Source organism: Megalobrama amblycephala, linkage group LG1 (genome assembly GCF_018812025.1).
Source record: "Megalobrama amblycephala isolate DHTTF-2021 linkage group LG1, ASM1881202v1, whole genome shotgun sequence".
Taxonomy (NCBI): domain Eukaryota; kingdom Metazoa; phylum Chordata; class Actinopteri; order Cypriniformes; family Xenocyprididae; genus Megalobrama; species Megalobrama amblycephala.
This window is the reverse complement of record NC_063044.1, coordinates 65,236,609-65,264,129: the sequence shown is the minus strand read 5'-3', so window position 1 is coordinate 65,264,129 and position 27,521 is coordinate 65,236,609. Positions and strand designations below refer to the sequence as shown.

General features: G+C 37.9%; 4 protein-coding genes across 8 annotated transcripts in view; all 4 read right to left on the bottom strand.

Annotated features, from left to right (window-relative positions):
* LOC125279803 (gastrula zinc finger protein XlCGF57.1-like) overlaps positions 1–25,843 on the bottom strand; it is a 72,825-nt gene extending 46,982 nt beyond the window's left edge. Inside the window, exons 1-2 of one of the 4 annotated variants that reach the window (XM_048209870.1) lie at positions 25,310–25,843; positions 17,887–17,889 (exon numbers count right to left, since the gene is read on the bottom strand). The gene's annotated coding sequence lies outside the window, so the exon portion shown is untranslated. Of the gene's footprint in view, positions 1–7,741; positions 8,020–17,886; positions 17,890–25,309 lie in introns of those variants that run through there. The other 3 variants (XM_048209845.1, XM_048209861.1, XM_048209880.1) reach the window with 3 other exon arrangements.
* On the bottom strand, positions 2,312–7,984 carry LOC125279929 (gastrula zinc finger protein XlCGF49.1-like). 2 transcript variants are annotated; one of them, XM_048210126.1, is made up of 3 exons: positions 7,647–7,984; positions 5,439–5,749; positions 2,312–2,464 (listed from the first exon to the last, which is right to left on the bottom strand). In XM_048210126.1, exons 1-3 carry the CDS (start codon positions 7,723–7,725, stop codon positions 2,402–2,404), a joined length of 453 nt encoding a protein of 150 aa, XP_048066083.1. In that variant the 5' UTR covers positions 7,726–7,984; the 3' UTR covers positions 2,312–2,401. The 2 variants fall into 2 exon arrangements, with proteins under 2 accessions (XP_048066083.1, XP_048066072.1); XM_048210115.1 differs by lacking the exon at positions 2,312–2,464 and having other exon boundaries at positions 4,404–5,749.
* LOC125279829 (gastrula zinc finger protein XlCGF57.1-like) lies at positions 13,607–17,723 on the bottom strand. The gene is made up of 2 exons (XM_048209904.1): positions 17,332–17,723; positions 13,607–15,155 (listed from the first exon to the last, which is right to left on the bottom strand). Exons 1-2 carry the CDS (start codon positions 17,408–17,410, stop codon positions 13,966–13,968), a joined length of 1,269 nt encoding a protein of 422 aa, XP_048065861.1. The 5' UTR covers positions 17,411–17,723; the 3' UTR covers positions 13,607–13,965.
* Positions 18,407–25,483, bottom strand: LOC125279852 (gastrula zinc finger protein XlCGF8.2DB-like). Its single transcript, XM_048209950.1, has 2 exons — positions 25,205–25,483; positions 18,407–20,696 (listed from the first exon to the last, which is right to left on the bottom strand). Exons 1-2 carry the CDS (start codon positions 25,281–25,283, stop codon positions 19,636–19,638), a joined length of 1,140 nt encoding a protein of 379 aa, XP_048065907.1. The 5' UTR covers positions 25,284–25,483; the 3' UTR covers positions 18,407–19,635.
* Positions 25,844–27,521: the final 1,678 nt, after the last annotated feature.

Genomic DNA, 27,521 nt, shown 5'->3' with positions numbered 1-27,521 from the left:
TAACACAACATTTATAGATTTTGAAGCCTAAATAATGTCGTCAGATATAAAAGGCTAACAGTAGGCTATAAACGGACTACAGCACACCATGGTCGCGTATCAACGTCGTCACCACCAAGCTTCCTCAAACTTTATTTAAAAAACAACTTTATTTAAAAACAAGCTTGCTGATTATGATCTGCGCTGTGTATGAATACTTATCCACTTTTTCATGAGAAATGCTGTCCAAATGTCCCGTTTTTAATGATGACGTCTAAAGTCCCAGCCAAAGGAAGTAGTCCCTTTTAGCAATTTGTTAGCAACCGCCGATTTTAAGACACAGTAAGACCCATTTCCCTTTCCCTATGTATAGATTAAACGTTATCAAAATTATTCCAGTTTGCATAGATCCACGGACACAACTACTTTTTCTGTATTATGCGGACCAGTAAAGTAATTTGGCAAATATCACTTTTTTTTCAAAAAAAAGACCAAGCTTCTGCGCACAAACACGCAAACCTATAGACTAAACACGTAAATGAATGCAAGAATGCATTAGGGGTATTCAGTTTTCAGTGGGAAAGCAGCCCCTAGAGTAATAATTAACAATTTTTACAACAGAAGTGATTCCATTAAAAACCAACTTTAGCTCAATAAGAATTTATATTGTCACTTTGAAGTTGCTTTGAAACAATATGTATTGTGAAAAGCGCTATATAAATGAAGATGACTTGACTTGACTTGAGAGTCAACCTACTCAGGGTCGATTGAACTCAATTCAGCTGTTCTGAAACTGAAAATTCAAGAGTTTCCCATCTCAGAGTAAGTGAACTCAGGGTTTAAGTTTTAAATCAGAGTTGGTTGAACCTCCTTATTGAAACGGGCCCCTGCGTCATTACTAATGCTCAATCATCCCTCAATTAATCAATGAATAATCTTATTAAATCCAACACTGATCCAACACTGATTGCACGACAAAGGCATTTTGGTGGCGTGAAAATGAAAATGGGTTTCAAAGTACAAGTTTTCAGAAACGCTACCACTGTCATCTCTGTAAAATGCAAAAACATCTGTGAATCTGTGAAAACGCTGATGTCATGCACATGCATATTACGTGTTTAGTCTATCAAACTTACTTTTCAATGTGTTTTCTGTGAATGTGTGAGACTTCTGATTTATTAGCCGCTATAGGGAATTAATAAGAGGAATATCAAAGCGCAGTAAACTAAAAATAAGGTGGATAGGCATGTGTGTTTGGCATGGGAGCCCTGTAAAAGAATGCACATGTGCAGATGAGCACGTAGACTTTCTTTACAAAGTGACATCGCCGATTATTTGTCTGGCATGCACAGTACAGCGTTTTTAGTCATTTTTGTGGATCCATGTGAACGGGGATAGTTTTGATAAAGCTGTCATCTGTACAGAGAAAAAAGTTTTCTGTTTTTAGTACATTGTTGTCATGCAAACGTACCCTCAGTGTTACATTTAACAGCATGTAGTGTGCACACTGATCAGTGTTCATTTCATCCACTCATCTGGCTAAACCTATTTGGGACCTGCATGAAAACTGAGGTCAAAACTCTCTGGGCCCCAGTTAGATAGCTCAGGTGAAACCCATTTGGCCCCACATGGCTGTGCTGGCTGGGAGATTTCAATGGTAAAAGTTTACTCAGAAAAGTCAATGCTATAGTACACAAAGAAAGAATATGCACATTTGTATATACACAGTCCATTTATTTGTGTAGCAATTTGTTGCATGTAAACTGAAAAATCACATTTGCATGTCTATCTTTACACATTTCTTATTGTGAAGTCATATATAGTGAACAGAAAATTCTGGAAAAAACAAACAAATTGTACCTCCTCACAGTACATAACACTACAAGTTCCCATTTTCATCAACCCTCTACATTGCAAGTAAATTAGTGACATATTTACACAATATCACTTGGCTGAGAGAAAGTCAAGTCAAGTCAAGTCAAATTTATTTATATAGCGCTTTTACAATTGGTAATTGTTTCAAAGCAGCTTTACATATTAGAAGCACAGAAAAAAAAAAAAAAAGGGAAGTGGTTAAAAATAAGCTGTACAAGCAAGCGTGGTAATATGTAACATATACAAGATGGTGCTACATTAAGCCAATGTCGGCTGACTCCCAGGGGTGGAAAAAAAACCCTAGGAGAAAACCCAGCGTGCTAACACTGGGAAAAAAGTCCTAGGAGGGAAAAAACCCCTTGGAAGATATATATAATATATGTAAATGGATATGGAGATCAAAATCTAAATTTTACATTTTTATTATAGAGATTAAAAATAGATTATATATAAATATATGTAAGCGGATACGGGGATTAAAAATCTAAATTATAGATGCAGCCAGAACTGGATCTGTAGGCCCATTGTCTCCTGGGCTACGTTGTAGTCAGGTCCAGACACAGGTTCTCCATCTGATCTGGACACAGCCTGGATTCAGCACCCGGCAACACTGGGGGAAAAGCAGAGAGACAGATATTAGCGTAGATGCCATTCTTATTCTGATGTACAGGTATATCTAGTGTTATAGGAAATGTTCTCGGTTCCGGCCGACCTAATTATTGCAGCGTAACAATCCTTTAACGGATTTGAAAAATGTTAATGTATTGATAATGTGTTATGTGTATGCAAGAGCAAAGAGATGTGTTTTTAGTGTAGATTTAAACTGACAGAGTGTGTCTGCTTCCCGAACAATGCTAGGAAGATTGTTCCAGAGTTTAGGTGCTAAATAGGAAAAGGATCTGCCGCCTTCAGTTGATTTTGATATTCTGGGTATTATCAACTGGCCTGAATTCTGAGATCGCAATAGACGTGAAGGACTATAATGCATTAAGAGCTCACTTAGGTACTGGGGAGCTAAACCATTTAGAGCTTTATAAGTAAGTAGCAAGATTTTAAAATCTATACGATGTTTAATAGGGAGCCAATGTAATGTTGACAGAACTGGGCTAATATGGTCATACTTTCTGGTTCTAGTAAGAACTCTAGCTGCCGCATTTTGGACCAACTGTAGTCTGTTTAAAAGCCGAGCAGAACAACCACCAAGTAGAGCGTTACAGTAATCTAGTCTTGAGGTCATGAATGCATGAACCAACTGTTTCCGCATTTGTCATTGAGAGCATATGTCGTAATTTAGATATATTTTTTAGATGGAAGAAGGCGGTTTTACAGATACTAGAAACATGACTTTCAAATGAAAGATTGGTATCGAAAAGCACACCCAAGTTCCTAACTGAGGACGAAGGTTTAATGGAGCACCCGTCAAGTGTTCAAGGTTTTTTCGTGAGGAAGTTTTTGGTCCAAAGATTTGGATATCAGTTTTTTCTGAATAATAAGAAATTTCTTGTCATCCAGTTTTTAATGTCAGCTATGCATTCTGTTAGTTTTGTGAATTTGTAGGTTTCGTCAGGGCGCGAGGAAATATAGAGCTGAGTATCGTCAGCGTAGCAGTGAAAACTAACACCATGCTTCCTAATTATCTCTCCTAAGGGCAGCATGTACAGAGTGAAAAGCAACGGTCCTAGTACTGAGCCTTGTGGTACTCCATATTGAACCTGTGATCGATACGACATCTCTTCATTAACTACTACAGACTGATAATGGTCAGATAAGTACGATTTGAACCATGCCAAAGCAATTCCACTAATGCCAATATAGTTTTCAAGTCTTTTTAAAAGAATGTTGTGATCGATAGTGTCAAAAGCAGCACTGAGATCTAATAACACTAATAGAGAAATACAGCCACGATCGGATGATAAGAGTAGATCGTTTGTAACTCTAACGAGAGCAGTCTCAGTACTATGGTATGGTCTAAATCCTGACTGGAAATCCACAGATTCCATTTCTTTCTAAAAAGGAGCACAGTTGTGTTGAAACTGCCTTTTCTAGTATCTTTGACAGAAAAGGTAGATTCGAGATTGGCCTGTAGAGAGCCCATACAGCGCTTGTTAACAGAACTGTCACAGTCCCGATCGGACCAGTTATTTCATTGACATAAAAGTTTATCATTTGAAACATTTAATTATTTTTTCATAATCTTACAAAAAACAAAAAAAAGTATTATTCACGAAAGGCCAGTATTTGGCGATGTCAATTTATCAATTTCAATCATGAAAGGGAAAAATGGCAAAACAAAATAATAACAACGACAGAATCAGACTTGAAGGTAGTTTCCACCTTGCTATTCAGGTCTACCATTAAAAGTGTTATCCTAAAATCATATTATTCAGAATCAACTTAAATGTATGTTTTCCTCAGTGACAAAGTCAAGATTATTAAAGAAAATGTACATCTAAAAAGATGTCAGTTCTTTGTATTTCAGTCATTTATTTCTAGTGCCTTTTAAAAGAGTCAACCCTTAGAAATCTGAACTTTCTGGTGTTTCTTGATGCCAAAGCAATTTTTCTTTACTGCAGTGATCACAGTTATAGGTTCAGTAAGTGATTTCTGAGAACACTGACGATATCTGAAATCAACCTAAACAAACAAGCCCATCCCTCCTTCCATTGCTCCGCCCACAATATGTATAACGAATCAAAGCAAAAGTCGATGTCTCTATCATAACAGAAATTATACAAAATAATGCTTTGCAAAAAATAAAGCGAAGATGAAAACGATGAGATCTGAGTGATGTGTGTAAGGCATCTCTTCAGTGTGAATTCTCATGTCTTTCCACATTGAGAGCAGGTGAAATGTTCTTCCTTGATGTGTAAAAGTGTTTCCACACTGAGGGCAGGTACAAGGCCTTTTTCAAGTATGAATCAACATGTGCTTCTTCAGGCTTCTTTTACATGTGAAAGTGTTTCCACATTGAGAACAAGTAAACGGCTTTTCTGAAGTGTGAATAAACAAATGATACTTAAGGTGTGAGTTCTGTGTAAAACTCTTGCCACATTGAGAGCAGGTGAAAGGCTTTATTCCAGCGTGAATTAAAATGTGATGCTTAAGGTTTGCCTTACGTGTGAAACACTTTCCACACTGAGAGCAGCAGAAAGGCTTTTCAGAGGTGTGAGTTACCAAATGATCCTTAAGGTGTCCTTTCTGTGTAAAGTTCTTTCCACAGTAAAAGCAGATGAAAGGCTTGTTTCCAGCATGAATTAACATGTGTATCTTAAGGCTTCCCTTATGTTTGAAAGTGTTTCCACACTGAGAGCATTTTCTGAAGTGTGAGTTACCAAATGATACTTAAGGTGTGCTTTCTGTGTAAAACTCTTTCCACACTGAGAGCAGATGAAAGCCTTTATTTCAGCATGAATTAGCATGTGATTCTTAAGGTGTCCTTTACATGTAAAACCCTTTCCACACTGAGAGAAGGCGAAAGGCCTTTTTCCAATATGAATTAACATGTGATTCTTAAGGCTTTCTTTACGTGTGAAAGTTTTTCCACACTCAGGGCAGGTGAAAGGCTTTTCTGAAGTGTGACTTACCAAATGATCATTACGGTGTGATTTCTTTGTAAACGTCCTTCCACAGTAAGAGCAGGTGAAAGTATTTTTTTCTGTGTGAATTATCATGTGACTCTTAAGGCTTCTTTTATGTTTGAAAGTCTTTCTACACTTAGAACAGACGAAAGGTCTTTTGACTTCTGCTTTTTGAATGCTGCTTTGTGAGCAACTGTTTTCAGTTTTGGAGCAACTCAATGGTTTTTCTTCAGCGGTGTCATCATGAGCTTTCTGAAGCTGATATTTCTCCTCCACTTCATTCAGATCTTCTCTTTCCTCTTTCACTTTCACCAGACCTAAAATGAAAACATTAAAATGATGAAAATCAATTAGGACAGTTGGAAAATAAAAGGAAATTGGGGTATGTTTACATGACAATGTACTAAAAACAGAAAGTTTTCCCTTTGCATTTTTGAAAAGTTTCAAATGCAGAACATCCTCAAAATGATCCCAGTTCAAACAGATCCACAAAAACAACAGAGATCGCTAAGACATGTGACCAACTGGGTGGCAACGTCATCAGAACGCAAAGAATTATGGGTATGTTTGGCCAGTTTACATGGGCTGGCATAGCAGGCTAGTGTTCTGGCATGAAAATAATTAAAAATTAGTGGGAAAAACAGAATATAATCCTACAAAATGCAGCGGGCTAAAGAAAACATTGTCGGACCATACCGCCTAAAACTAAATTCTAATGCAAAGACGAGATATGACGAGAAAATAAAGGGAATCAAAGGACTGGATCCTTTAGAGCAGAGCGACTGGTCAAGGGATGTCAAACTGTTGCCCAATATTATATATATATATAATTTTACACACACACAACTACATGATATTAAGTGTTAGTGCATACACACACAAAGTTTTCGGTAACTTAAAAGTCGCTGCCGCAGGCCCAGGTCTTTTTTACAGATGGATGGGTCCAGGATCTGGAGATTGTAAAAGTGGGGCAGAAAACTGACGTCCATTCAAAGGTATGCTAATGTTTTAAGCACCACACTCCTCGCTCTCTCTCATCTATCTGCGTGCAGTTAGAATTTAACCTTATGATTTGAAATGATTAATTTCAGTCTTTTTGAATGGAAGTTTCCCAAACCAGAAGTGCCACCTATAACTCAATACGCAGTAGGCTAGTCAGGAATAAGGTGAAAAGACTGAACAAGTTGTGTGGTAATTACAGTACAATGGTCAGGACACACAAACTCTCGACTATCATTTAACGACCTCAAATATGGCTTACCATCTGAAACATGCAAGCAACTTACATTGCTCAATTTAATATTAACCTAGAAAAATGTGTTAAGTGTTTGTGCGGAGTGTGAAAGCTGAATAGTACTGCACTTACATGACAGCTAACATGGAGGCGCCGGTATGATCACTTGCACTTAAAATACTCAATTTTTGGTCATACAGATAAAAGAAATACATCTTTTGAATCTGTGAAGTCTCAACTTTTACACAAATAAATTTACAATAACAACAACATGTTGTGCTTTTGGATCATACTGTGTCAAATCAACCAGAGGTCCCAGGCTCAAATTTTTGATTTCATATTTATATTCATATTTCATATTAATATTTTTTCTGTAGAAAGACAAACATAAATTAAAGCCAAAATATTACATATCACAGATGTATATTTACTGAGTAATCCACAATTTTAGATTCTGGTTCTTAAATGTTCCTTTTGGTATCTTCATTTTAAAGGCCATCGATGGTTCAATACCAGGGACATGGACATGTTAAAGTGGCTCATTAAGTAAATTGTACACATTGTAAGTGGTCAAAAACCAAATGTGTGTCACCTTTTATTCTCGCATGATTTTGCGCATCCATTTTTGTGGGCGAGCAAAGAAAAAATATGCGAGCTCTCGCGCTACAATAATGTGCTCTCAATGTTTGTCATAAAAAAGCCATAGTAAACCGCAGAAAGACTTCTGTAAAACAGTTAAACCTTTGTCCACACAAATAGATTACGATAACATAAAAACAAAGTCTGTACAAGCTCCGAGTTCAACAAAGTTTTACATTCCAAAAAGCAACAAGCGAATATCGCTGGCTGTTCAGTTTATTTTTAAAACATTTGAAACGTGGATTTAAGACATTTTAATCTTAATTAACGCCTTGTTTTACATTAAAGAATTTAAGACTTAATGTAGCACAACAGAATACGAATGAAGAATAGACACCAACCTCCTTGTTCCTCGTGTTTTATTCTCCAGGGTTCTGGTTTACTCATGTCCTCCTCACTCTCCTCTTTAACAAACGCCATCTTCACAGCAGCAGATCTCAGTTCAGTTGATACTCCTCCAGATATTCCTGCTCGCTTCAAACCTTACTACCGTCTATGAGGATGGGAATATTACCGGTATTTATTGACCTGATTCAACATGTGTCTTTCTATATACTAAAAGTACATTTCTAACAGTTTGTAGTCAGTATCACAACACAACACCAGAGATCATTCTGAAACTAATCTTCTTCCTCTGAGGTTTAATGGTGGTTGGCAAACACACGCATGTGTCTTACCGCCACCTACTGGACTGGAGTGTGAAGAGGAGGGGAAATAAAATGGGGCGTGGGGGGACTAAATTTTTTTGCAGAATAACTGACGTTATACAGCATTTAAAATGGATTGAAGTCAGCAAAATTTGGGCACTTTTTGGTAAACAGTATTAAATACAAATTTTCTACACTATTAATGTTTTAAACAAATGCTCAGGGTCTCTCCAACTATAGTTTTTGAAGGACTAAGAATTTTTCTGAAATGTTTTAAAATGGGTCAGAATTTTTACCACAGTTTCACCACAGATGGTCAACACTCTAAAAAATACATCTTCCAGACGTAAACACACACATCAAATAGACGTCTCAGAGATGTACGTGTGCTATCAGGGTAAATATGTTACTAATTGGAACACATCTGTTTTGTATCTAGTTCCTTTGCCGGTGTATTTAAGCCCTTCAGTTCTTTCTGTTCATTGTCTGGTGTTGGTTATGTTTATACTGTTATGTTGATTCTTCTGTTATTTTAAGTTAATTGACTATTTGAAGTATGACTACTGTCATCTTCGTGAATTAACTCGTGACATCAGGAGTGATGGAGGTCCATCAAGTTTTTTGCACTGGGGCTCAGTGCTACATTATGATTGAGGGTAATAAATCTCCACTGTACCATGGTATAGTTATGACAATCTTGGCAAGCAACCAGCAAAATAAGAGAAATAGTTGTAGCCTAAAGCCCCGAATATACTTCATTTTCCGCGCCCGGACGCGTCGCGCGCAGTCGATGACAGAGTTCGACACATGCGCAGTGCAATTTTTTCTATACTATTACCAGACACCCGGACGTTTGCTAAGCAGGATGAGAGAAGAAAAATACACCCCGTCCGCGCGCAGCCCAAATTTTGAGACCGTGCGGACAGGGTGTGCGGCCAGCCACGAGTCCTCCGCATGATGAAAATTGGCTGAAGTATACCCCGGGCTTACAAAACTGCATTAAAGGGGACTTATTATGCCTTTTTTTTTACAAGAAGTAATATGACTCAGGTGTCCCCAGAATGTGTCTGTGAAGTTTTAGCTCAAAATACCCCACAGATAATTTGTTATACCATGTTGTAAATGTCCATTTTTGAGTGGAAGGAGTATCTTTTTGAATGCAAATGAGATGCTGCTCCCCACACCTCGCTTTCCAGAAGAGGGCGGAGCCTTTACAGCTTGTGCATTAGATACTCTGCAAAAACAAACAAAACATCTGTTTGGTTTGATCATCATCAAGCTATCTAGAGGATATCTAGCTATCTAGGTCATGCTCATGTGACACTTCAGTTCATCATCATGAAAGTTTATTTGCTTTTTATTCTAAACATTCTGATATATGGTTTTCTGAGTGCACTCACCTGAAGTACGTGCACAAAGAGCTGTCAGACGGTGCATCCCCTGTAAAGCGTTATTGTGTTTAAACTGTCAAATACACACAATGTTATGCCAAAAACACACAAAGTCCACATAAACACAGTCGGTTATGTCCGTGAACGTAAACAGCAAGTAAAGAAATTGCATGTGTATATTAGATCATTGTATAAAAGTGAAAGCAGCATAATATACAGTAACTACTGCAATACTATTAATATAAATCTAGTCTTAGCCTCAGACGTCATGTCCACGGACCATTAGCTGAAGGTCTGATGCATATGGCACACTTAACTGAAAGCACTTCAGGATTTTCATCATCTGGTTGGTTGAATTCTACAGGATGTCCAAGAGTGTGTTTCACATTCTTTAATGGTCCTCCTTGAAACAAATGCCGTGAACCACGCCAAACCCCCTCGTGGAGGAAGTACATTGTTGTATTTACAGCTGTGACAATAAGTGCTTACCAGGATCAACTAAACACTGGATTTTCAAAAGCATGTGAAGTTTGCGACTCCATTTTTGCAGTAAACTTGCACAGCATTCTTGAATGAATAATTTATTAGATGCATGGCTGTCTATTATTGTAGGGACATCGACATTAGATTTTCATGCCCCTAAACATGATGCAGAACAAAACGAACTGTGATTGGTTGCATAACATATTAGTCAAAAATCCTCTTGGGTGGTCCTTGGCCAATGAAAGCTGCAATAGAGTCCAGACCTTCTGTCGTCAATCTAAAGGCCTGGCTATGCAAGATGAAGGGTACGTTTACACAACAACAATGTACTAAAAATGGAAAAGTTATCCCTGTTCACACAGATCTGTGTAACTGACTAAAAACTATGTTCTATGCATGCCAGACAAGTAGTTGGCGATGTCACTTTGTAAAGAAAGACTACACGTCCCAGACCCTCTCGCTCTTTTGAAAACGAGTAGTGGCCAGCTGGAACTTCGGAAGTCTCACCTTACCAGGGAAATGGGCGGAAATGGGTAGCAGAGTATAATATTTATGAAAATGCGAGTACGATGTAACTACTCCAGCGCTGCTGGTACCAGAAGAAGAGGGTACTGGAACTGTTTGAGAGTTGAGAGCCTGGTAGTCGATGCAGAGGTGCAAGCCTACATCCTTTTTCCCAATGAAGAAGAAACTCGAAGTGGCAGTGGAAGTGAATAGATGGATAAATTCTTGCTTGAGAGCCTCCTCGATGTACTCTACTCTTCTATGGCCTTCTGTTCCGGAATGGACAGTGGTATACTATACCCCTTGATAATCTGGCCCCAGGCAACAGGTCGATTGCAAAGTCCTATGACCGGTAAGGTAGTAATTTGGTCACTAGCTGCTTGCTGAAGACATCCTGGAACACCCGGTAAGGGGAATTTCTTGTTGCGACTGTGGTTGCTGGACTCTCAATAGTCCGATGTTCCAGAATCCATCTACGATGTTCCAGCAGATCAGAGGACCCAGGTGAAAAAAGGACAATTCCGTAATGTACTTAAAGTGCTTTATTTTCGCTCACTAATTTTGTAGTTAATATACTAAAAATTCTTCTGTAGTACTTCTTAAGATAATCTTAAGAACATCTAAGTGTACTCAACTTTGTTATTTTGAGACCATGAAATATGAACTAAAATGTACTTTTAACATACTATCTGTATTTAAATAAAATATTTAATTACCACTTGTAGTATGGTGTCTCAAAATAGCACAGTTGAGTACACTTAGACATTCTTAAGATAAGCATAAGCATAAGCATATAAGCATAAGCGGTTGTGGATTCTGCATTGACGCTCTGCATTAGACAGATGCGCTGAGACAATTTGCATGGGCTCTGGTGCTACAGGGGCGACAAGTGTAGAAGCGGACAGAGGATGCAGCGTGGGATGGTCCAGGATGCAAGCAGTGAGTCATTGTGAGATTCTGATGGAATGATGAATAAATCTCTCAAGTCCAATCACAATTTCATAGATCACCATTTGTAGACAGTTGTTGGGATTAAGCCCCTGATGAAATGAGGTGGCTGCATTTCAAAAAAGAGAGAGCATTGTAACATGAACCTGCTGCATTCCTCCGCCTCACCTGGGTAGGTTGCTGGTCGGGCCATGGGACTGGCAGATGGCAAAGTGGTAACGGGTGGTTAAAGTGCATGACGGATAGCTTAAACTACATTATATTGCCAAAAAAGCCTTTATGGGAATTTGGGAATTTTTGACCATTCTTTTAGAAGCGCATTTGTGAGGTCAGGCACTTATGTTGGACAAGAAGGCCTGGCTCGCAGTCTCCACTCCAATTCATCCCAAAGGTGTTCTATCGGGTTGAGGTCTGGACCAGTCAAGTTCCTCCACACCAAACTCGCTCATCCACGTCTTTATGGACCTTGCTTTGTGCACTGGTGCGCTGTCATGTTGGAAAAGGAAGGGGCCATCCCCAAACTGTTCCCACAAAGTTGGGGGCATGAAATTGTTCAAAATGTCTTGGTATGCTGAAGCATTAAGAGTTCCTTTCACTGCAACTAAGGGGCCAAGCCCACCCCTGAAAAACAACCCCACACCATAATCCCCCTCCACCAAACTTTACACTTGGCACAATGCAGTCAGGCAAGTACCATTCTCCTGGCAACCGTGACTCATAACTCCAGAGAACAAGTCTCTACTGCTCTAGAGTCCAGTGGCGGTGTGCTTTACACCACTGTATCCAACGCTTTGCATTGCACTTGGTGATGTAAGGCTTGAATGTAGCTGCTCAGCAGCCCATTCCATGAAACTCTCTACACTGTTCCTGAGCTAATCTGAAGGCCACATTAAGTTTGGAGTTTCTATTGAAGTATAAAGTCGCTACTGACTCTGCAGAAAGTTGCCGACTTCTGCGGACTGTGCGCCTCAACATGTGCTGACCCCGCTCTGTGATTTTACATGTGTACATTATACACCTTTGGCCATGGAAGTGATTGGAGCACCTGAATTCAGTGATTTGGAGGGGTGTCTCAATATTTTTGGCAATATAGTGTTAGTCAGCAAAGGGATCCGTTGGTGGATTACTGGCATCGCTTCAATCTGCTTTACATTGCATGTTGGTCTAGACCTGTCACGAAACAGAAGGATGCAACACAGGTTAGCTTAAGTAGTGTGTGGTTGAAGAGTGTTTTCAGGTGGTGTTGATTAAAGCAATAAGCTCCAAGAAGCCATAGTTTTCAGTAAATTTATAACAGCTAAGGGGCATTGTTAGGCACAATGGAGCGGAGCTATCACAGCTGACATTCAAACTTATTTTTTTTCCCTAATATGATCATAGGATTGACCTGAAAGAGAATGCTATATAGATGCAGGTAATACAAGCTGCAGTGAACAATATCAATAAGAACAAAAATGTTTACATTGCTAAAGGTGTTGTGCAGTTATATATAAAACCGTTGGGTGAAGCGGTCATAGCCATGTTTTATTGTGAATGAAACACAGCTATTGGCCAATCATAATCACAAGGACAGTAACTAACCATTTTATAATAGAACTCTGATAGAACGCTTGATGCCCCTTTAAAACTGTTTCTGGGCTGAGGCAGTTATCGGCTGCATACCAAATGGCGCACTTCATGTGCACTTTCGGTCTTGTGGACTTTCTTGGCTGCTGCATGCTCATGTCTGTTAAGTCCATGAACCCTGTTCCTGGAGATCTACCTTCCTGCAGAGTTCATCTCCAGCACTGCTCAACACACCTGTCTGTAATTATCAAGTGCTCCTGAAAATCTTAATTAGCTGATTCAAGGGTGTTTTATCAAGGTTGGAGCTAAACTTTGCAGGTAGATAGGGTGTAGGGTGTAGATAGGGACAGTAGGGTATCCCATTCATCATTTTAGGTTTCAGAAGGGAGCTCACGAGCACCCCCTTTGCGGCCACTATGCGAACTTCTGCTGAGCCTGCAGGTCTGCGCGCTACGCAGAGGACTTCATCTGGCAGTCAAAGCGGCATTACGTCATGAAAGTGCGGACTCAGAGGAAGACCCTTGAGGGTTAAGGGTGCCATTTGGGATGCAGCCGTAGTTGTTGTGTTCTGCTCATCTATTCTTCTTTTAATGTTCTTGTTGTTCCTCTTTCCTTCAGTGATTCTGCTTATGTGTTCATCACCAATGCTCAATAATCTCTCAGTCACTGAATTATCACATTAACTGTGTTACATATTATTATTATTTTTAGACAATGACTTGTACAATTTCAGTCGCCTGTAAATGATTTAGAGGCAAAACATAAGTTTAGCACAGATTTAATTTCATTGCCTGTAAGATTTACACACCGTCGCTTGGCACTCACAGTGAGTCACGAAAGTTTATCATTTGAATTATAGAATTATTTTTTCATAATCTATATAAAAAAATTAATAAAAGAAAATAAACTGTGGCATTTGGTCCGAACCACATTCAACAGTTTATCAGAAATTGCTTACTGCTCCTTTAAATGGTCTTACTGCAGAGTGAGAATAGTGCAGATGAGATCCTCTCTTCTCACACAGATGACGTGTGTAAGACATCTCTTCAGTGTGAATTCTCATGTCATTCCACATTGAGAGAAGGTGAAATGCTTCTTTTAGATGTGAATGTTTTTCCACACTAAGAGCAGGTAAAAGGCTTTTCTGAAGTGTGAATTAACAAATGATACTCAAGGTGAGCTTTCTGTGTAAAACTCTTGCCACATTGACAGCAGCTGAAAGGCTTTATTCCAGCATGAATTAACATGTGATTCTTAAGGTTTCCTTTACGTGTGAAAGTATTTCCACACTGAGAGCAGGTGAAAGGCTTTTCTGAATTGTGAGTTAACAAATGATCCTTAAGGTGTCCTTTCTGTGTAAAACTCTTTCCACACTGAGAGCAGGTGAAAGGCTTTATTCCGGTATGAATTAACATGTGCTTCTTAAGGTTTTCTTTACGTGTGAAAGTGTTTCCACACTGAGGGCAGTTGAAAGGCTTTTCTGAAGTGTGAATTACCAAATGATCATTAAATTGTCCTTTACATGTAAATCTCTTTCCACACAGAGAACAGATGAAAGGCTTTATTTCAGCATGAGTTAGCATGTGATTCTTGAGGTGTCCTTTACACGTAAAACTCTTTTCACACTGAGAGCATGTAAAAGGCCTATTTCCAATATGAATTAACATGTGATTCTTCAGGCTTCCTTTACGTGTGAAAGTCTTTTCACACTGAGGACAGGTAAAAGGCTTTTCTGAAGTGTGAGTTACCAAATGATCATTAAGGTGTCCTTTCTGTGTAAAACTCTTGCCACACTTGGAGCAGGTAAAAGGATTTTTTCCTGTGTGAATTATCATGTGAGTCTTAAGGCTTCCTTTATGTTTAAAAGTCTTTTCACACTGAGAGCATGTAAAAGGCCTCTTTCCAATATGAATAATCATGTGATTTTTAAGGCTTTTTTTATGTTTAAAAGTATTTCCACACTGAGAGCAGGTGAAAGGCTTTTCTGAAGTGTGAGTTACCAAATGATCATTGAGGTGTCCTTTCTGTGTAAAACTCTTTCCACACTGAGAACAGGTAAAAGGCCTTTTTCCAGAATGATGTAACATGTGAGTCGTAAGGCTTCCTTTTTGTTTAAAAGTCTTTCCACACTGAGAGCAGGTGAAAGGTCTTGTGACTTCTGTTATTTGAATGCTGCTTTGTGAGCAACTGTTTTCAGTTTTGGAGCAACTCAGTGGTTTTTCTTCAGCGGTGTCATCATGATCTTTCTGAAGCTGATATTTCTCCTCCACTTCATTCAGATCTTCTCTTTCCTCTTTCACTTTCACCAGACCTAAAAAGAAAACATTAAAATGATGAAAATGAATTGAGACAATTGGAAAATAAAAGGAAATTAGGGTATGTTTACACCACAATGTACTAAAAATGGAAAGTTTTCCTTTGCAATTTCGAAAAGTTTCAAGTACAGACGACAACATTGTAAAAACAGATCCACAAAAACTGTATTATTCAGTCCAGGCCAGTAGTTTGGCGAGGTCACTTTGAAATCAATACGCACCTATAGACTGAACACTTAAAGGTGTAATATGTAATATTTTTGCAGTAAAATCCAGAAACCATTAGGCCAGTGTTATATATTTTGTTCACTTGAGTACTTACAAATGTTTGCAACTATTTGTAAATTGGTTGATAGCTTCAGCGCGTGCTGCTCAACGATTGCAAAGGGGGCTTTCTTTGATCGCTTTCTTTATATCATTAAATCACCGTTAAATAACAGATTATTTCATCCTATGAAGAGAAACAACGCAAGTTGACGTTTAGTCACGGCCCACGGGTTTGATTTACTGACACACACGCAGACAAAGAACATCTGACTGTAGCCTGAATCAATACATAACAGATCAGGCATTAGAATTAACACAGTTACTTACATGTTGTTGCATTACAGGCACTGCACAATATTTTGTAATCCTCAACGGCATGTTTATTGCTTGCTAGCTCGATCTGGTTTAGCACCACATAGGCCTATGTTACTTAGGCGACCTATTCTATTGCATGTCATGCGTGAATCGGTGGGCGGGGTTAAACAGGCAGTGATGAAGTAGGCGTTGTATGTAGTAGTCATGACCGGAATAGCGGAAGCAGCACCGGCGACTGTAGCATAATAAAAGTTCTGCTGCTCATGAGGCGTGTGTTGCGCAATCGCTCCAGCGGCCTTGTTCAGCTCCTACAACACTCAGTCCTGCTCTGCTTCATACTACAGTAATGCTAATAATCTCATCCATGAACATGATTTCTTCCCAAGTCCTATCCCAATTCTTTTCAACCAGCCGTTGAGGTGAAGACCACATGTCCCAAAATTCCCGGCTTAAACTTGGCGTCATCAAGCTACGCCTTTGTTTTGAATAGACCTCTAGCGGACAGAAAATATTACATAGTGCCCCTATAACACGCATGCGCATGAAATCACCTTTTTCACAAATTAACATTTTTGTAGTTTACACAGTAAAACAATAAAGGCATTGTTTAAAAAACTTGCACTCTGAAACCTGTTTCAAATACAGTTGTCCTGTATTTAAAAGGTCAAAGCACATTTACAAAGCATTTGCATTTTTGGCAGTGAGAAAAAGAGGTCTTCCTGGACTATAATGCATTATGATTGTCCTAAAGCCTTGTTAATGTGCATAAAGACTTCATCCTAGTCTTTAAGATTGTACATTTTAATATTAGAAACAATGCTAATGGTTTAAGTTAGATGCAAAATATATTCTTTTAAGCTTAATTTATTATAATAATATGGAAAAAATACAGATCACGTTCTCCCACGATCCTGAAAATGTAATGTAATTTATTGTATTTATTAGTTTCTGACAAAATGTTCAATTTAATGTTACAAATGTGTCTATTTATGTTTAAATTGTCACAAATGGGTCTATTAAAAAAATATGTAGCCTATTATTTTAAATGAAATTAATCAATGAAGACTTCGTCCAGAGTTTTTGAACGAATCTCTATCATGTACAATTAAATTAACCGTCACTGGTCACCACCTACTGGCATAACAATGTAATACAATCTTTATTTGAAGTTTGAGCGCAACGTACTATCTAAGAGGAGAAGCAGTTCATAAGAAAGCACTGCATAGAGAGCGCGCGTCCAGTTTTGTGGACGAGCAAAGGAAATCCGCGCGCTCTCGACATTAAGTCATTAAATTAACGCCATGGAATACCACAGGAAGACTTCTGTAAAACAGATAAACCTTTGCCCACACAAATAGATTACGATAACATAAAAACAAAGTCTGTAAGCTCCGAGTTCAACGATTCTAAAATGCAACGAGCGAAAATAAAATATAAATCAGATCGTAGCCTGTTCAGTTGCATTTAAGACCTTCGAAATGTCGATTTAAGACATTTTAATGTTAATTTACGCCTTGTTTTTACATTAAATAATTTAAGACTTAATGTAGCACAACAGTTATTAAATATGAATGAAGAATAGACACCAACCTCCTTGTTCCTCGTGTTTTATTCTCCAGGGTTCTGGTTCACTCATGTCCTCCTCACTCTCCTCTTTAACAAACACCATCTTCACAGCAGCAGATCTCAGTTCAGTTGATGCTCCTCCTGATATTCCTGCTCGCTTTAAACCTTACTACTGTCTGTGAGGATGGGAATATTACAGGTATTTATTGATTTGATTCAAGATGTATTTTTCTATCTACTAATAGTACACTTCTACTTTATATTATGCCAGTACCACAACACAACACCAGAGATCATTCTGAAACTAATCTTCTACCTCTGAGGTTTAATGGTGGTTGGCAAACACACGCATGTGAATTACCGCCACCATCTGGACTGGAGAGTGAAGCGTCGAGAGAAGGGAAAATAACATGGATATGTGGATGGGTGGGGGGCTTAGCTATAACTTAAAAAAAAAAAACCTTAGCTATAGCTTGTGTAGGCCTGCACAAAGAAATGAAAAGGACTTCGAGTTATACCAATAATCCTAGGCAGTGCCGTGTTAAGCCTTTGTTAAGTCTCTTCAGTCTGTAGCAGCACCAGCTTCAAAAACAGAGAACTATGTGTGTGCATTTATTAATAGATTGTTATATCTGCATCTGTGTAGTTCATCATAAATAGTTTTCATAATATGAAGCGGGAGTAATTCAAGACAGTTTCCCATCCACAATAAAATCTAGCCTTAGCTTGAAATTCCTTTTATCTAAATGGCAAGAGACTTTGTGACTTTTCCTATTCTTGCTATACTTCATATCCCAGTGCAATAAAATTGCTAAGATTTCTTTTAATATTCATTTTCATTTTGTAATAAATCCAAAAGCAAAAGATGCAAAAATAACTATAAAATGGAGAAGAAATTGCAAATGAGCTAATGAGTGATTCTCTGCAGCCGTCAGCTGGTTATTGTGGAAAATGTATGTCATGTTAATGTTAAAAGTATTTGTTTTCCTCCAGGTGAAAGAAATCCTCAACTCAAAGCATGGCACAATCCATGTTATCTATAAAACCGTACTCAGAAAAGTCAATGTTATAGTACACAGTGAAAGAATGTGCACATTTGTATGTATAAAGTACATTTATTTGTGAAGCAATGTGTTACATGTAAACTTACATGTCTGTTTGTAAGTTATGTACAGTATAGTGAACAGAAAATTCTGGAAAACAGACGTTCTGTAAAAACAATAAATTGTACCTCCTCACAGTACATAACACAACGTTCCCATATTCTTGGTGGACATTATTTTCAAAAACTTGAACTTTGAAAAACGTTTTTATAACTTTGCATTTTTAGGCCCCTTAAATGCCATTGTCATGTAAATGAATGGATAAAATCATAACCCTTCTTTTTTCCAGTTATATTTCTCTGAGCTTTTCTTTTTTTGTAATGTCTCTCAGCCATCTCTTTTTCTACAGTTTCTCCCTTTCTCACTCTCTCTCCTCCCCCATTATGAGTGGACCACCCCCTATTGCTGATTGGTGATGAGTGTTGTGCGGCTCAATCCGATCCTATTTCAACAGCGTTTCTCAGAAATTGCTTACTGTACCTTTAAATTGACTTTCTGCAGATTAAAGCTTTGTTTAAGCTTCGTTTACACTGCATGCCTGTGTGGCGCATTACGGCTCCGGCAAGGTTTTGTTCTGTCCTCTACGTGGTCTCAACTCACATCAGAAGCATTTCAGAAGCGGCTGGATTCGCGAGACCACTAGATTTGCTTGTCCAACGTTGTTTACGTTGATTTTTCATGTTTTTAATGGCTAAATTGTTATATTTTGTCTGGTTTATTGCTATGCCATATTTTATTTTGCTGTAGCCTGCAGATGAAGTTAATACACTTAAAAGTCCAGTTATGGACAACAAGAACAAAGAAATTTAAAGTTTTTCAACTTGTCGTCAGTTTCTGGCCACCTAGTGATGTGAAATATGAGCGGGAGTTTACACAGGGTTATTTTGACTTTATTTTGTATTTGAGCTGTGCGTCTTGGACGCGGCATCTGTCAAAAATAGGCGAGGCACCTATCTTTAGCGAAGCGGCGAGCCACTTCTGGGACGCTTCGCAAAACGCACCGCGTCACAGCCGTAACGCACCACAGATGCGTGCAGAGTAAACGAGGCTTTAAGAATGGTGCAGATGAGCTTGTGTTCTATTTAAAACTCTTCTCACATGAATGATGTGCGTAAGGCATCTCTTCAGTGTGAGTTCTCATGTCGTTCCACATTGAGAGGAGGTGAAATTCTCGTCCTTTATGTGTGAAAGTGTTTATACTCTGAGAGCAGGTAAAAGGCCTTTTTCAAGTATGAATCAACATGTGATACTTAAGGCTTCCTTTATGTCTGAAAGATTTTCCACACTGAGAACAGGTGAAAGGCTTTTCTGAAGTATGAATTAACAAATGATCCTTAAGGTGTCCTTTCTGTGTAAAACTCTTTCCACACTGAGGGCAGGTGTAAGGCTTTATTCCAGTATGAATTAACATGTGAATCTTAAGGTTTGCCTTACGTGTGAACGATTTTCCACACTGAGGGCAAGTGAAAGGGTTTTCTGAAGTGTGTATTAACAAATGATCCTTAAGGTGTCCTTTCTGTGTAAAACTCTTTCCACAGTGAGAGCAGGTGAAAGGCTTTATTCCGGCATGAATTAACATGTGCTTCTTAAGGTTTTCTTTAAGTGTGAAAGTGTTTCCACATTGAGAGCAAGTGAAAGGCTTTTCTGAAGTGTGAATTAGAAAATGATCATTAAGGTGTGCTTTCTGTTTAAAACTCTTTCCACACTGAGAGCAGATGAAAGGCTTTATTCCAGTATGAATTAACATGTGATTCTTGAGGATTTCTTTACGTGTGAAACTCTTTCCACACTGAGAGCAGCTGAAAGGCTTTTTTCCAGTATGAATTAACATGTGAGTCTTAAGGCTTCCTTTATGTCTGAAAGTTTTTCCACACTGAGAGCAGGTGAAAGGCTTTTCTGAAGTGTGAGTAAGCAAATGATCATTAAGGTGTCCTTTCTGCGTAAAACTCTTCCCACACTGAGAGCAGGTGAAAGGCTTTTTCCCAGTATGAATCAACATGTGACACGTAAGGATTCCTTTCTGTGTAAAACTCTTTCCACACTGGGAGCAGGTATAAGGCTTTTTTCCTGTGTGAATTATCATATGACTCCAAAGGCTTCTTTTATGTTTAAAAGTCTTTTCACACTGAGAACAGGTGAAAGGTCTAGTGACTTGTGAGCAACTGTTTTCAGTTTTGGAGCAACTCAATGATTTTTCTTCAGCGGTGTCATCATGAGCTTTCTGAAGCTGATATTTCTCCTCCACTTCATTCAGATCTTCTCTTTCCTCTTTCACTTTCACCAGACCTAAAATGAAAACATTAAAATGACAAAAATCAATTGGGACAATTGGAAAATAAAAAAGGAAATTAGGGTAAGTTTACACGACAATGTACAGATGGTACTCAGCCAGAATGCTTTTTTTGTCGCTGCGGGTACTGTGCACACCACATGTAGTAAACGTAAGCATGCGTGTAAGTATTTGCTGTTTAAAATGAATTCAAACAGTAGGCCTACAGTAAATGTCAAAATTGTGTTTACTTTTTCCATGGACTGCGCTTTAATGCAGTACTAATACCCCGTATTTCTCTTTAAAAATATTTCTTAATAGGTCTATGTATTGTTATTTTCTTGTAATAAAATTAAAAAACAGAAATGTGAATTATAAAGGCTACACATAAAACTGATAGCGTAGTTTTTCCTAATAGACTGCATTAATGAGTAGGTTTTGCATGCGCATTTTAACAGTAGTGTAAATAGGCTAGTGGATAATACTTGGCGCAACTGTCCTTTTAAGAGATCTGAGTTTGAGATCTGCCTCAGGATAGCCTTTTCAAGCCAACATATTTAGACTGAAATGTACATTTATTGATCTGAAAACAATCTTTGTTATTAATTTTCTGTAATTTTTGTTTATTTTTCATTAATAATGATAACATTGTAAATATTTGCTCTTAACTGATGTTAGGTGACAGAGTTTTATCGTTGTTGATGCTAAAGAAACAGCAGACTGGTCAAGCGTTTTGTGAATCACTCATGAATCTGACAATGATAACGGATAAATGATAAAGCAACAATAGAAAAACAACAAATTCTAAAACAGATCTTTATCAAACAAATCATTGTTGGGTGAATATGATTATTATAGCTTCATAATCATAAGACCTGAAAATTTTTGATTGACTAAATGACTAAAAAAATGAAATAAAATAATAGCCTACTAACTAGGCTAAATAGTAGCATATTGCTTTATTTTCAAGGTAAAGACTCAGGACAGTTGCCTATTTATTTAGTACAGGTGTTTATTCCCTGTGCGATTTTGTATAAAGTGAGAAATACAAAATCTTATTCTTGTGACATTAGTATTGCCAAATAAGTTTGTGTACAATTAAAAGTGTAACATAAAAACAATAAAAACCAATGCTGCCACTCAGTCTTTTGCCACTCAGTGGGTGTAACTGCAGTCATAATGGCTGACAGTGACATCACAGGCATATCCTCTATTGACTGATTCAGAGGTTGAGGGTGGCCATTTTGAGTTGACATCATTGTAGTCCTTAGTTCACACTTAAGTCAGCACTTAAAGGATTAGTCCACTTTTAAATAAACATTTCCTGATAATTTACTCACCCCCATGTCATCCAAGATGCTCATGTCTTTCTTTCTTCAGTCGAAAAGAAATTAAAGGTTTTGATGAAAACATTCCAGGATTATTCTCCTTATAGTGGACTTGAATGGGCACCAACCAGTTGAAGGTCAAAATTAGTTTCACTGCAGCTTCAAATTGTTCAAAACGATCCCAGATGAGAAATAAGGGTCTTATCTAGTGAAACCATCGTTCATTTTCTGAAAAAAACTGAAAATTATATAAGTTTTAACCAGAAATGCTCATCTTGAACTAGCTCTCTTCTTCTTCTCCTCTATTTGAATTCCAGCAGTGTAGACACTGCAAAGCGTATTACTGCCCTCCACAGGTCAAAGTTTGAACTAATTTTTATATGCAATATGCTAGTTCAATAGTATATAACAATTAGTTCAAACTTTGACCTGTGGAGGGCAGTAATACGCTTTGCAGTGTCTACACTGCTGGAATTCAAATAGAGGAGAAGAAGAAGAGAGCTAGTTCAAGATGAACATTTATGGTTAAAACTATAAAAATCCTGGAATGTTTTCATCAAAAACTTTAATTTCTTTTCGACTGAAGAAAGAAAGACATGGACATCTTGGATGACATGGGGGTGAGTAAATTATCAGGAAAAGTTTATTTAAAAGTGGACTAATCCTTTAAGAATTAGTCTTAGGCCCAATCCCAATTCTATTTGATACCCCTTCGCCTTTCCCCTTGCCCCTTGAAACAGAGCGGCAATGTGTAGGGGTGAAAATATTCCCCTAAGAAATGGGACACCACTACTACACCATTACACACGTCGTCATACCTAGATTTTTATTAGTGTCCTGTAACATTTAACCAGTTGAGTTTTAAAGTTTTCGAATCCATTCAGCCTATCTCCAGGTCTGGTGGTACCACTTTTAGCATAGTTCATTGAATCTGATGAGACCATTAGCATCTTGCTCAAAAATGACCAAAGAGTTTCGATATTTTTCCTATTTAAAACTTTACTCTTCTGTAGGTCGATGGTACCGCCAGACCCGGAGATCGGCTGAGTGGATTCGAAAATGGTAAAACTCAACTGTTTACCTCTAGGGGAGTTGGAAAATTAGCCTATTTTCCTTTAAGTCGCACAAATAAACAACTTGTGCCTTGATATGTACTCGTGAACTACTAACCCGAGACTTGACTCGAGACTTGACTAACCCCAAGTCTATAAAGTCTTTTGGTGTAACATTTCTGATTACGTTCTCTATTTACTACCTCACACAATGGCACAAAGCACCACATTTTACTATCCATTCATTCCCAAATATGTGCTGCAGCAGTGAATATCACAAATCATCTCTAAAATACACCAAGCCAGAGCGTGACACATCTGAAGGCACGCAAATTCATCAATTAGAAAACTTGTTAAATTAGCTACAGATAACAGTCAAGCCTTACCTTGCGATAAACTTTGTCATTTCATTTGAAAAGCAATCAATTAATCCAAAGGGAAGCTGCAGTGTTGCACAGCTGCAGAGGCTTGCATGTGGTCCAAGTCGCAGTGTGTTATTATATCGCCTTATCACAAACGAGACACACAGATGGAAATGTTTGTTGTTTTGTTTACTGTAACGCTTATCTATACATAGGTTTTGTTACCACCGGCGCTCACTGGAAGACTACATTTTCCAGCATTGCTTGCGATCTACAGCAAGCTACGGCAACTCATATAGCTCAAAATACACAGCACTTTTTTCCTTGCCATGGTTCTAAATGGTATAATTTTGTATTAAGTTAGAAAGTAATAGAAATGATTTAAGTAGTATTTTGTGTGCTTAATTAGACCATTTTAAAGTAAAAGTAATCTGTTTTTATATTGAAATACACTGTTACAATAACAACTAGCTGAAAAAAAAAATATACTGATAAAAATAGTACAAAGACTTGACTTGACTTGGACCTCAAAGACTTGAGACTTAGACCTATATATAAAAATCAATCAGGTTGAGTTAGACTTGCATTTCAACATCATTTTGATGGACAAAAAATTAACCAAACTCTTTTCAAAGGATTTAAATTCGGCTGCTGCAGCGGAGGACAGAAGTGCAGTAAAGTTAAGAAAAAACAGAAAATACAGCTTGTTTTTGTATTAAACAGCTGTAAGCTTAGCATACAACCCCCGTATATTTTAAAATGCCATTGCTTTGTGAAAATTGGTTACAAGTGTTGCGCTCTGACAACGGAAGTGATGTCTCACACTCATTGAAGTATAAGCGTGAGACATGACTGCCGCGATCAGACCTCACTAAGCGAATGCTAATGCAGTTGGACACAGTGGCGTTTTAGAGGTAAAAATGATATAAATACGGTTAGGTTTCTCACACAAACCGATCGTTTCGTGTCTTAGGACATCAATGTGTCATCACGAGCCGCAGGGTTTAATTTGGATTTGTCTAAGCGAGTTTTATTTACTCTTATAAAAGAAATTCCCATTGACATACATTATACGGCTGACAGACGGCAACGGTTGGAGTTCAAAATCATAATTTGTGTTCTACTGAAGAAACAAAGTCATCTACATCTTGGATGCGCTGGGGGTAAGCAAATAAACATCAAATTTTCATTTTTGGGTGAACTATCCCTTTAAGTATATTATGGAAGTGTACTTTTTTCACCTGGGAGTGCGCGTGGGTGGGGCTGTGTGGGTGTGGTAATGTGGGCTGGTGTGGCTACAGTGCCAGGGCTGATTTTTTGTCCCAGTCCGCCCCTGCTCTCAGCCAATAAGATTCAATGAGACATTTTCATCGATCAGTCGTCTACTCTGACTGGTAATAACTTTTGACAACCTTTTATCCAAAAGCAAAAATAATGTATTTCTAGTGCAAGAACACGGAGAGATTCAAGAGTGCATAGGACACAGTTTAAGTGCACACAATATCTGAGAGAGAGGAGAAGCAGTTCATAAGAGAGCACTGCATACAGTGGAGAGCGCGCGTCCAGTTCTGTGGACGAGCAAAGTAAATCCGCGACCTCTCGCGCTACTATAATGCGATCTAACGAGGCAAAATAAAATATAAATCGTATCGCTGCCTGTTTAGTTGTATTTTAAGACGTGGATTCAAGACATGTTAACGTTAATTTACGCTATGTATTTACATTAAATAATTCTTAATGTAGCACAACAGTCATTAAATATGAATGAAGAATAGACACCAACCTCCTTGTTCCTCGTGTTTTATTCTCCAGGGTTCTGGTTCACTCATGTCCTCCTCACTCTCCTCTTTAACAAACACCATCTTCACAGCAGCAGATCTCAGTTCACTTGATACTCCTCCAGATATTCCTGCTTGCTTCAAAACTTACTCACGTCTATGAGGATGGAAATATTATTTATTGACCTGATTCAACATGTATCTGTCTATCTAATAAAAGTACACTTCTAACAGTTAGTCAGTGTCACAACACAACTAATCTTCTTCCTCTGAGGTTTAATGGTGGTTGACAAACACACGCATGTGTCTTACCGCCACCCATTGGACTGGAGTGTGAAGCGTCGATAGGCGGGGAAATAATTTGGGATGGGATCTATGGATGGGATGGGGGAACCGTTTCTTTCTTTAAGATTTTTTGTTACTGTGTGTTAAATACAAATATTCTACACTACTTATATTTTATACAAATGCTCAGGTTGTCTTTTATCTCCAACTATGATCTTGGAAGGAATTAGAATTCTTCTGAATGTTTTAAAAATGGATCAGGATTGGATCAGAACCATAGTTTCAACACAGATGTCTTGGCTTTGTTTCTCTTTCATTATGGATGTAGTTTCCTTGTCTTTGTTTCTATGTTCCCACCATCATTAGATGTAATGATTAAGTATGTTATATATATATATATATATATATATATATATACACACACATTTATATATGACCCTATAATTTTGCTTAAACCATCAAAATATGAGGAAAATATTTTTATTTTTTATGCAAAGGTATTTGACAAAAGTTTTGGCCAAAAAAAAAAAAAAAAAAAAAGACAAATTACAGCTGCAGGTTTCAGAAATATCAAAAAGCACATTGACAACAACATCATCAAGTTTTTAATATTTCATTGGTCCTCTTGAGCCAATTAGGAATTGAGCACTCTGGGTTGCTCTCAACATCTGTTGAAACATAAAAATGCGAGAAACGTTCATATGTTAATTGTGCTTCGTTACTGCTCTTCTGAATGGATACACTTGATTGCCTGTGATCACTATATCAAGGTTGATCTCTCTTGCTAACATCAGCTACTAGCTAAAACCTAAAGCTGCTGTCTGTAACTTTTTTGTGTTCAAAAATTATATGATGAGAATGTACAACATGAATCCATTTTCTAAACAGTGTTTTTGTCTTACCCTGAATCATTATGGTACACTTATAAGTGTTTATATTCAGACCGGACCGGTAGGACCCGGTGCAGAGTATCACAGTAACTACATGGAGAAAAGTAGCTCCGGCTACACTGTTCTTCAGCAAGACGCGTGCGTTCCTGTTTATTAACCGCTAGAGGGCCAAAAATCGTGGACTGCAGCCATAAAAAGGTGTGCTAAGTATAAGGGTACAATTATACCACAACGATGTACATAGGCTGCGTTTACACTGGCACAAAAAATCCGATATTTTGCTCACAATTGACACAGATCAGAATTAGGTGCACACGTGTAAACACAAAAATCCACACGAGATCCGATTTTTTCGCATCCGATCTGAGCCACTTCCAAATTTGGTTTTAAATCCGATACATATCCGATCTCTGGACATGTGACCTACATCTAAACATGCACATCCAATTCCCATTGGAATTCCAAGTCATCACGTGGCGAGGGTGGCATGTTTGCTCACTAAAAGGTAGCTTTTATGTTGTATTATGAAGCAGACGTGCTTGTATGCACTCGCACTAAAAATTCGCAGCTTTATTATTGAGGTGGGAACTTTATATGTTTAACGTTATCAGGTAGGTGTGCGTTTAAACAATACCCTTACAGACAAATCTTCCTGGACTAACTCTATACAGAGCTGCATCCAGGGATAACTCTTAAAAAAAACAAAAAAAAAAATAAAAATAAAAAAACCATACTTCCTAATTCTCCCAGCTCTTTCAACCAAACAGCAAGATATAAAATGCATTAAAAGTCAGAAAATAAAAAGATACATAAAATATATAAAATGCATTAAAACTGAAATAAAAAAAAAAACAAAAAGAGTTAAAAGAATAAAAAGATAGTATAAAATAAAGTACAAACAGTTCGGACATAGAACAGTGCTCAATCAGTAAATGCATAGATAAAAAAAATGTGTTTTGAATCTTGATTTGAATGTAAATACTGTTGGAGCACATCTGATCTCAGCTAAAAGCAGACTCTCCTTGCTTTGAGTGAACCCTTGGTATTTCTAAATGACTTGATCCTAATGATCTGAGTGATCTGTTAGGTTTATATTCTGTGAGCATATCAGCAATGTATTGAGGTCCTAGGCCTTTGAGTGATTTAT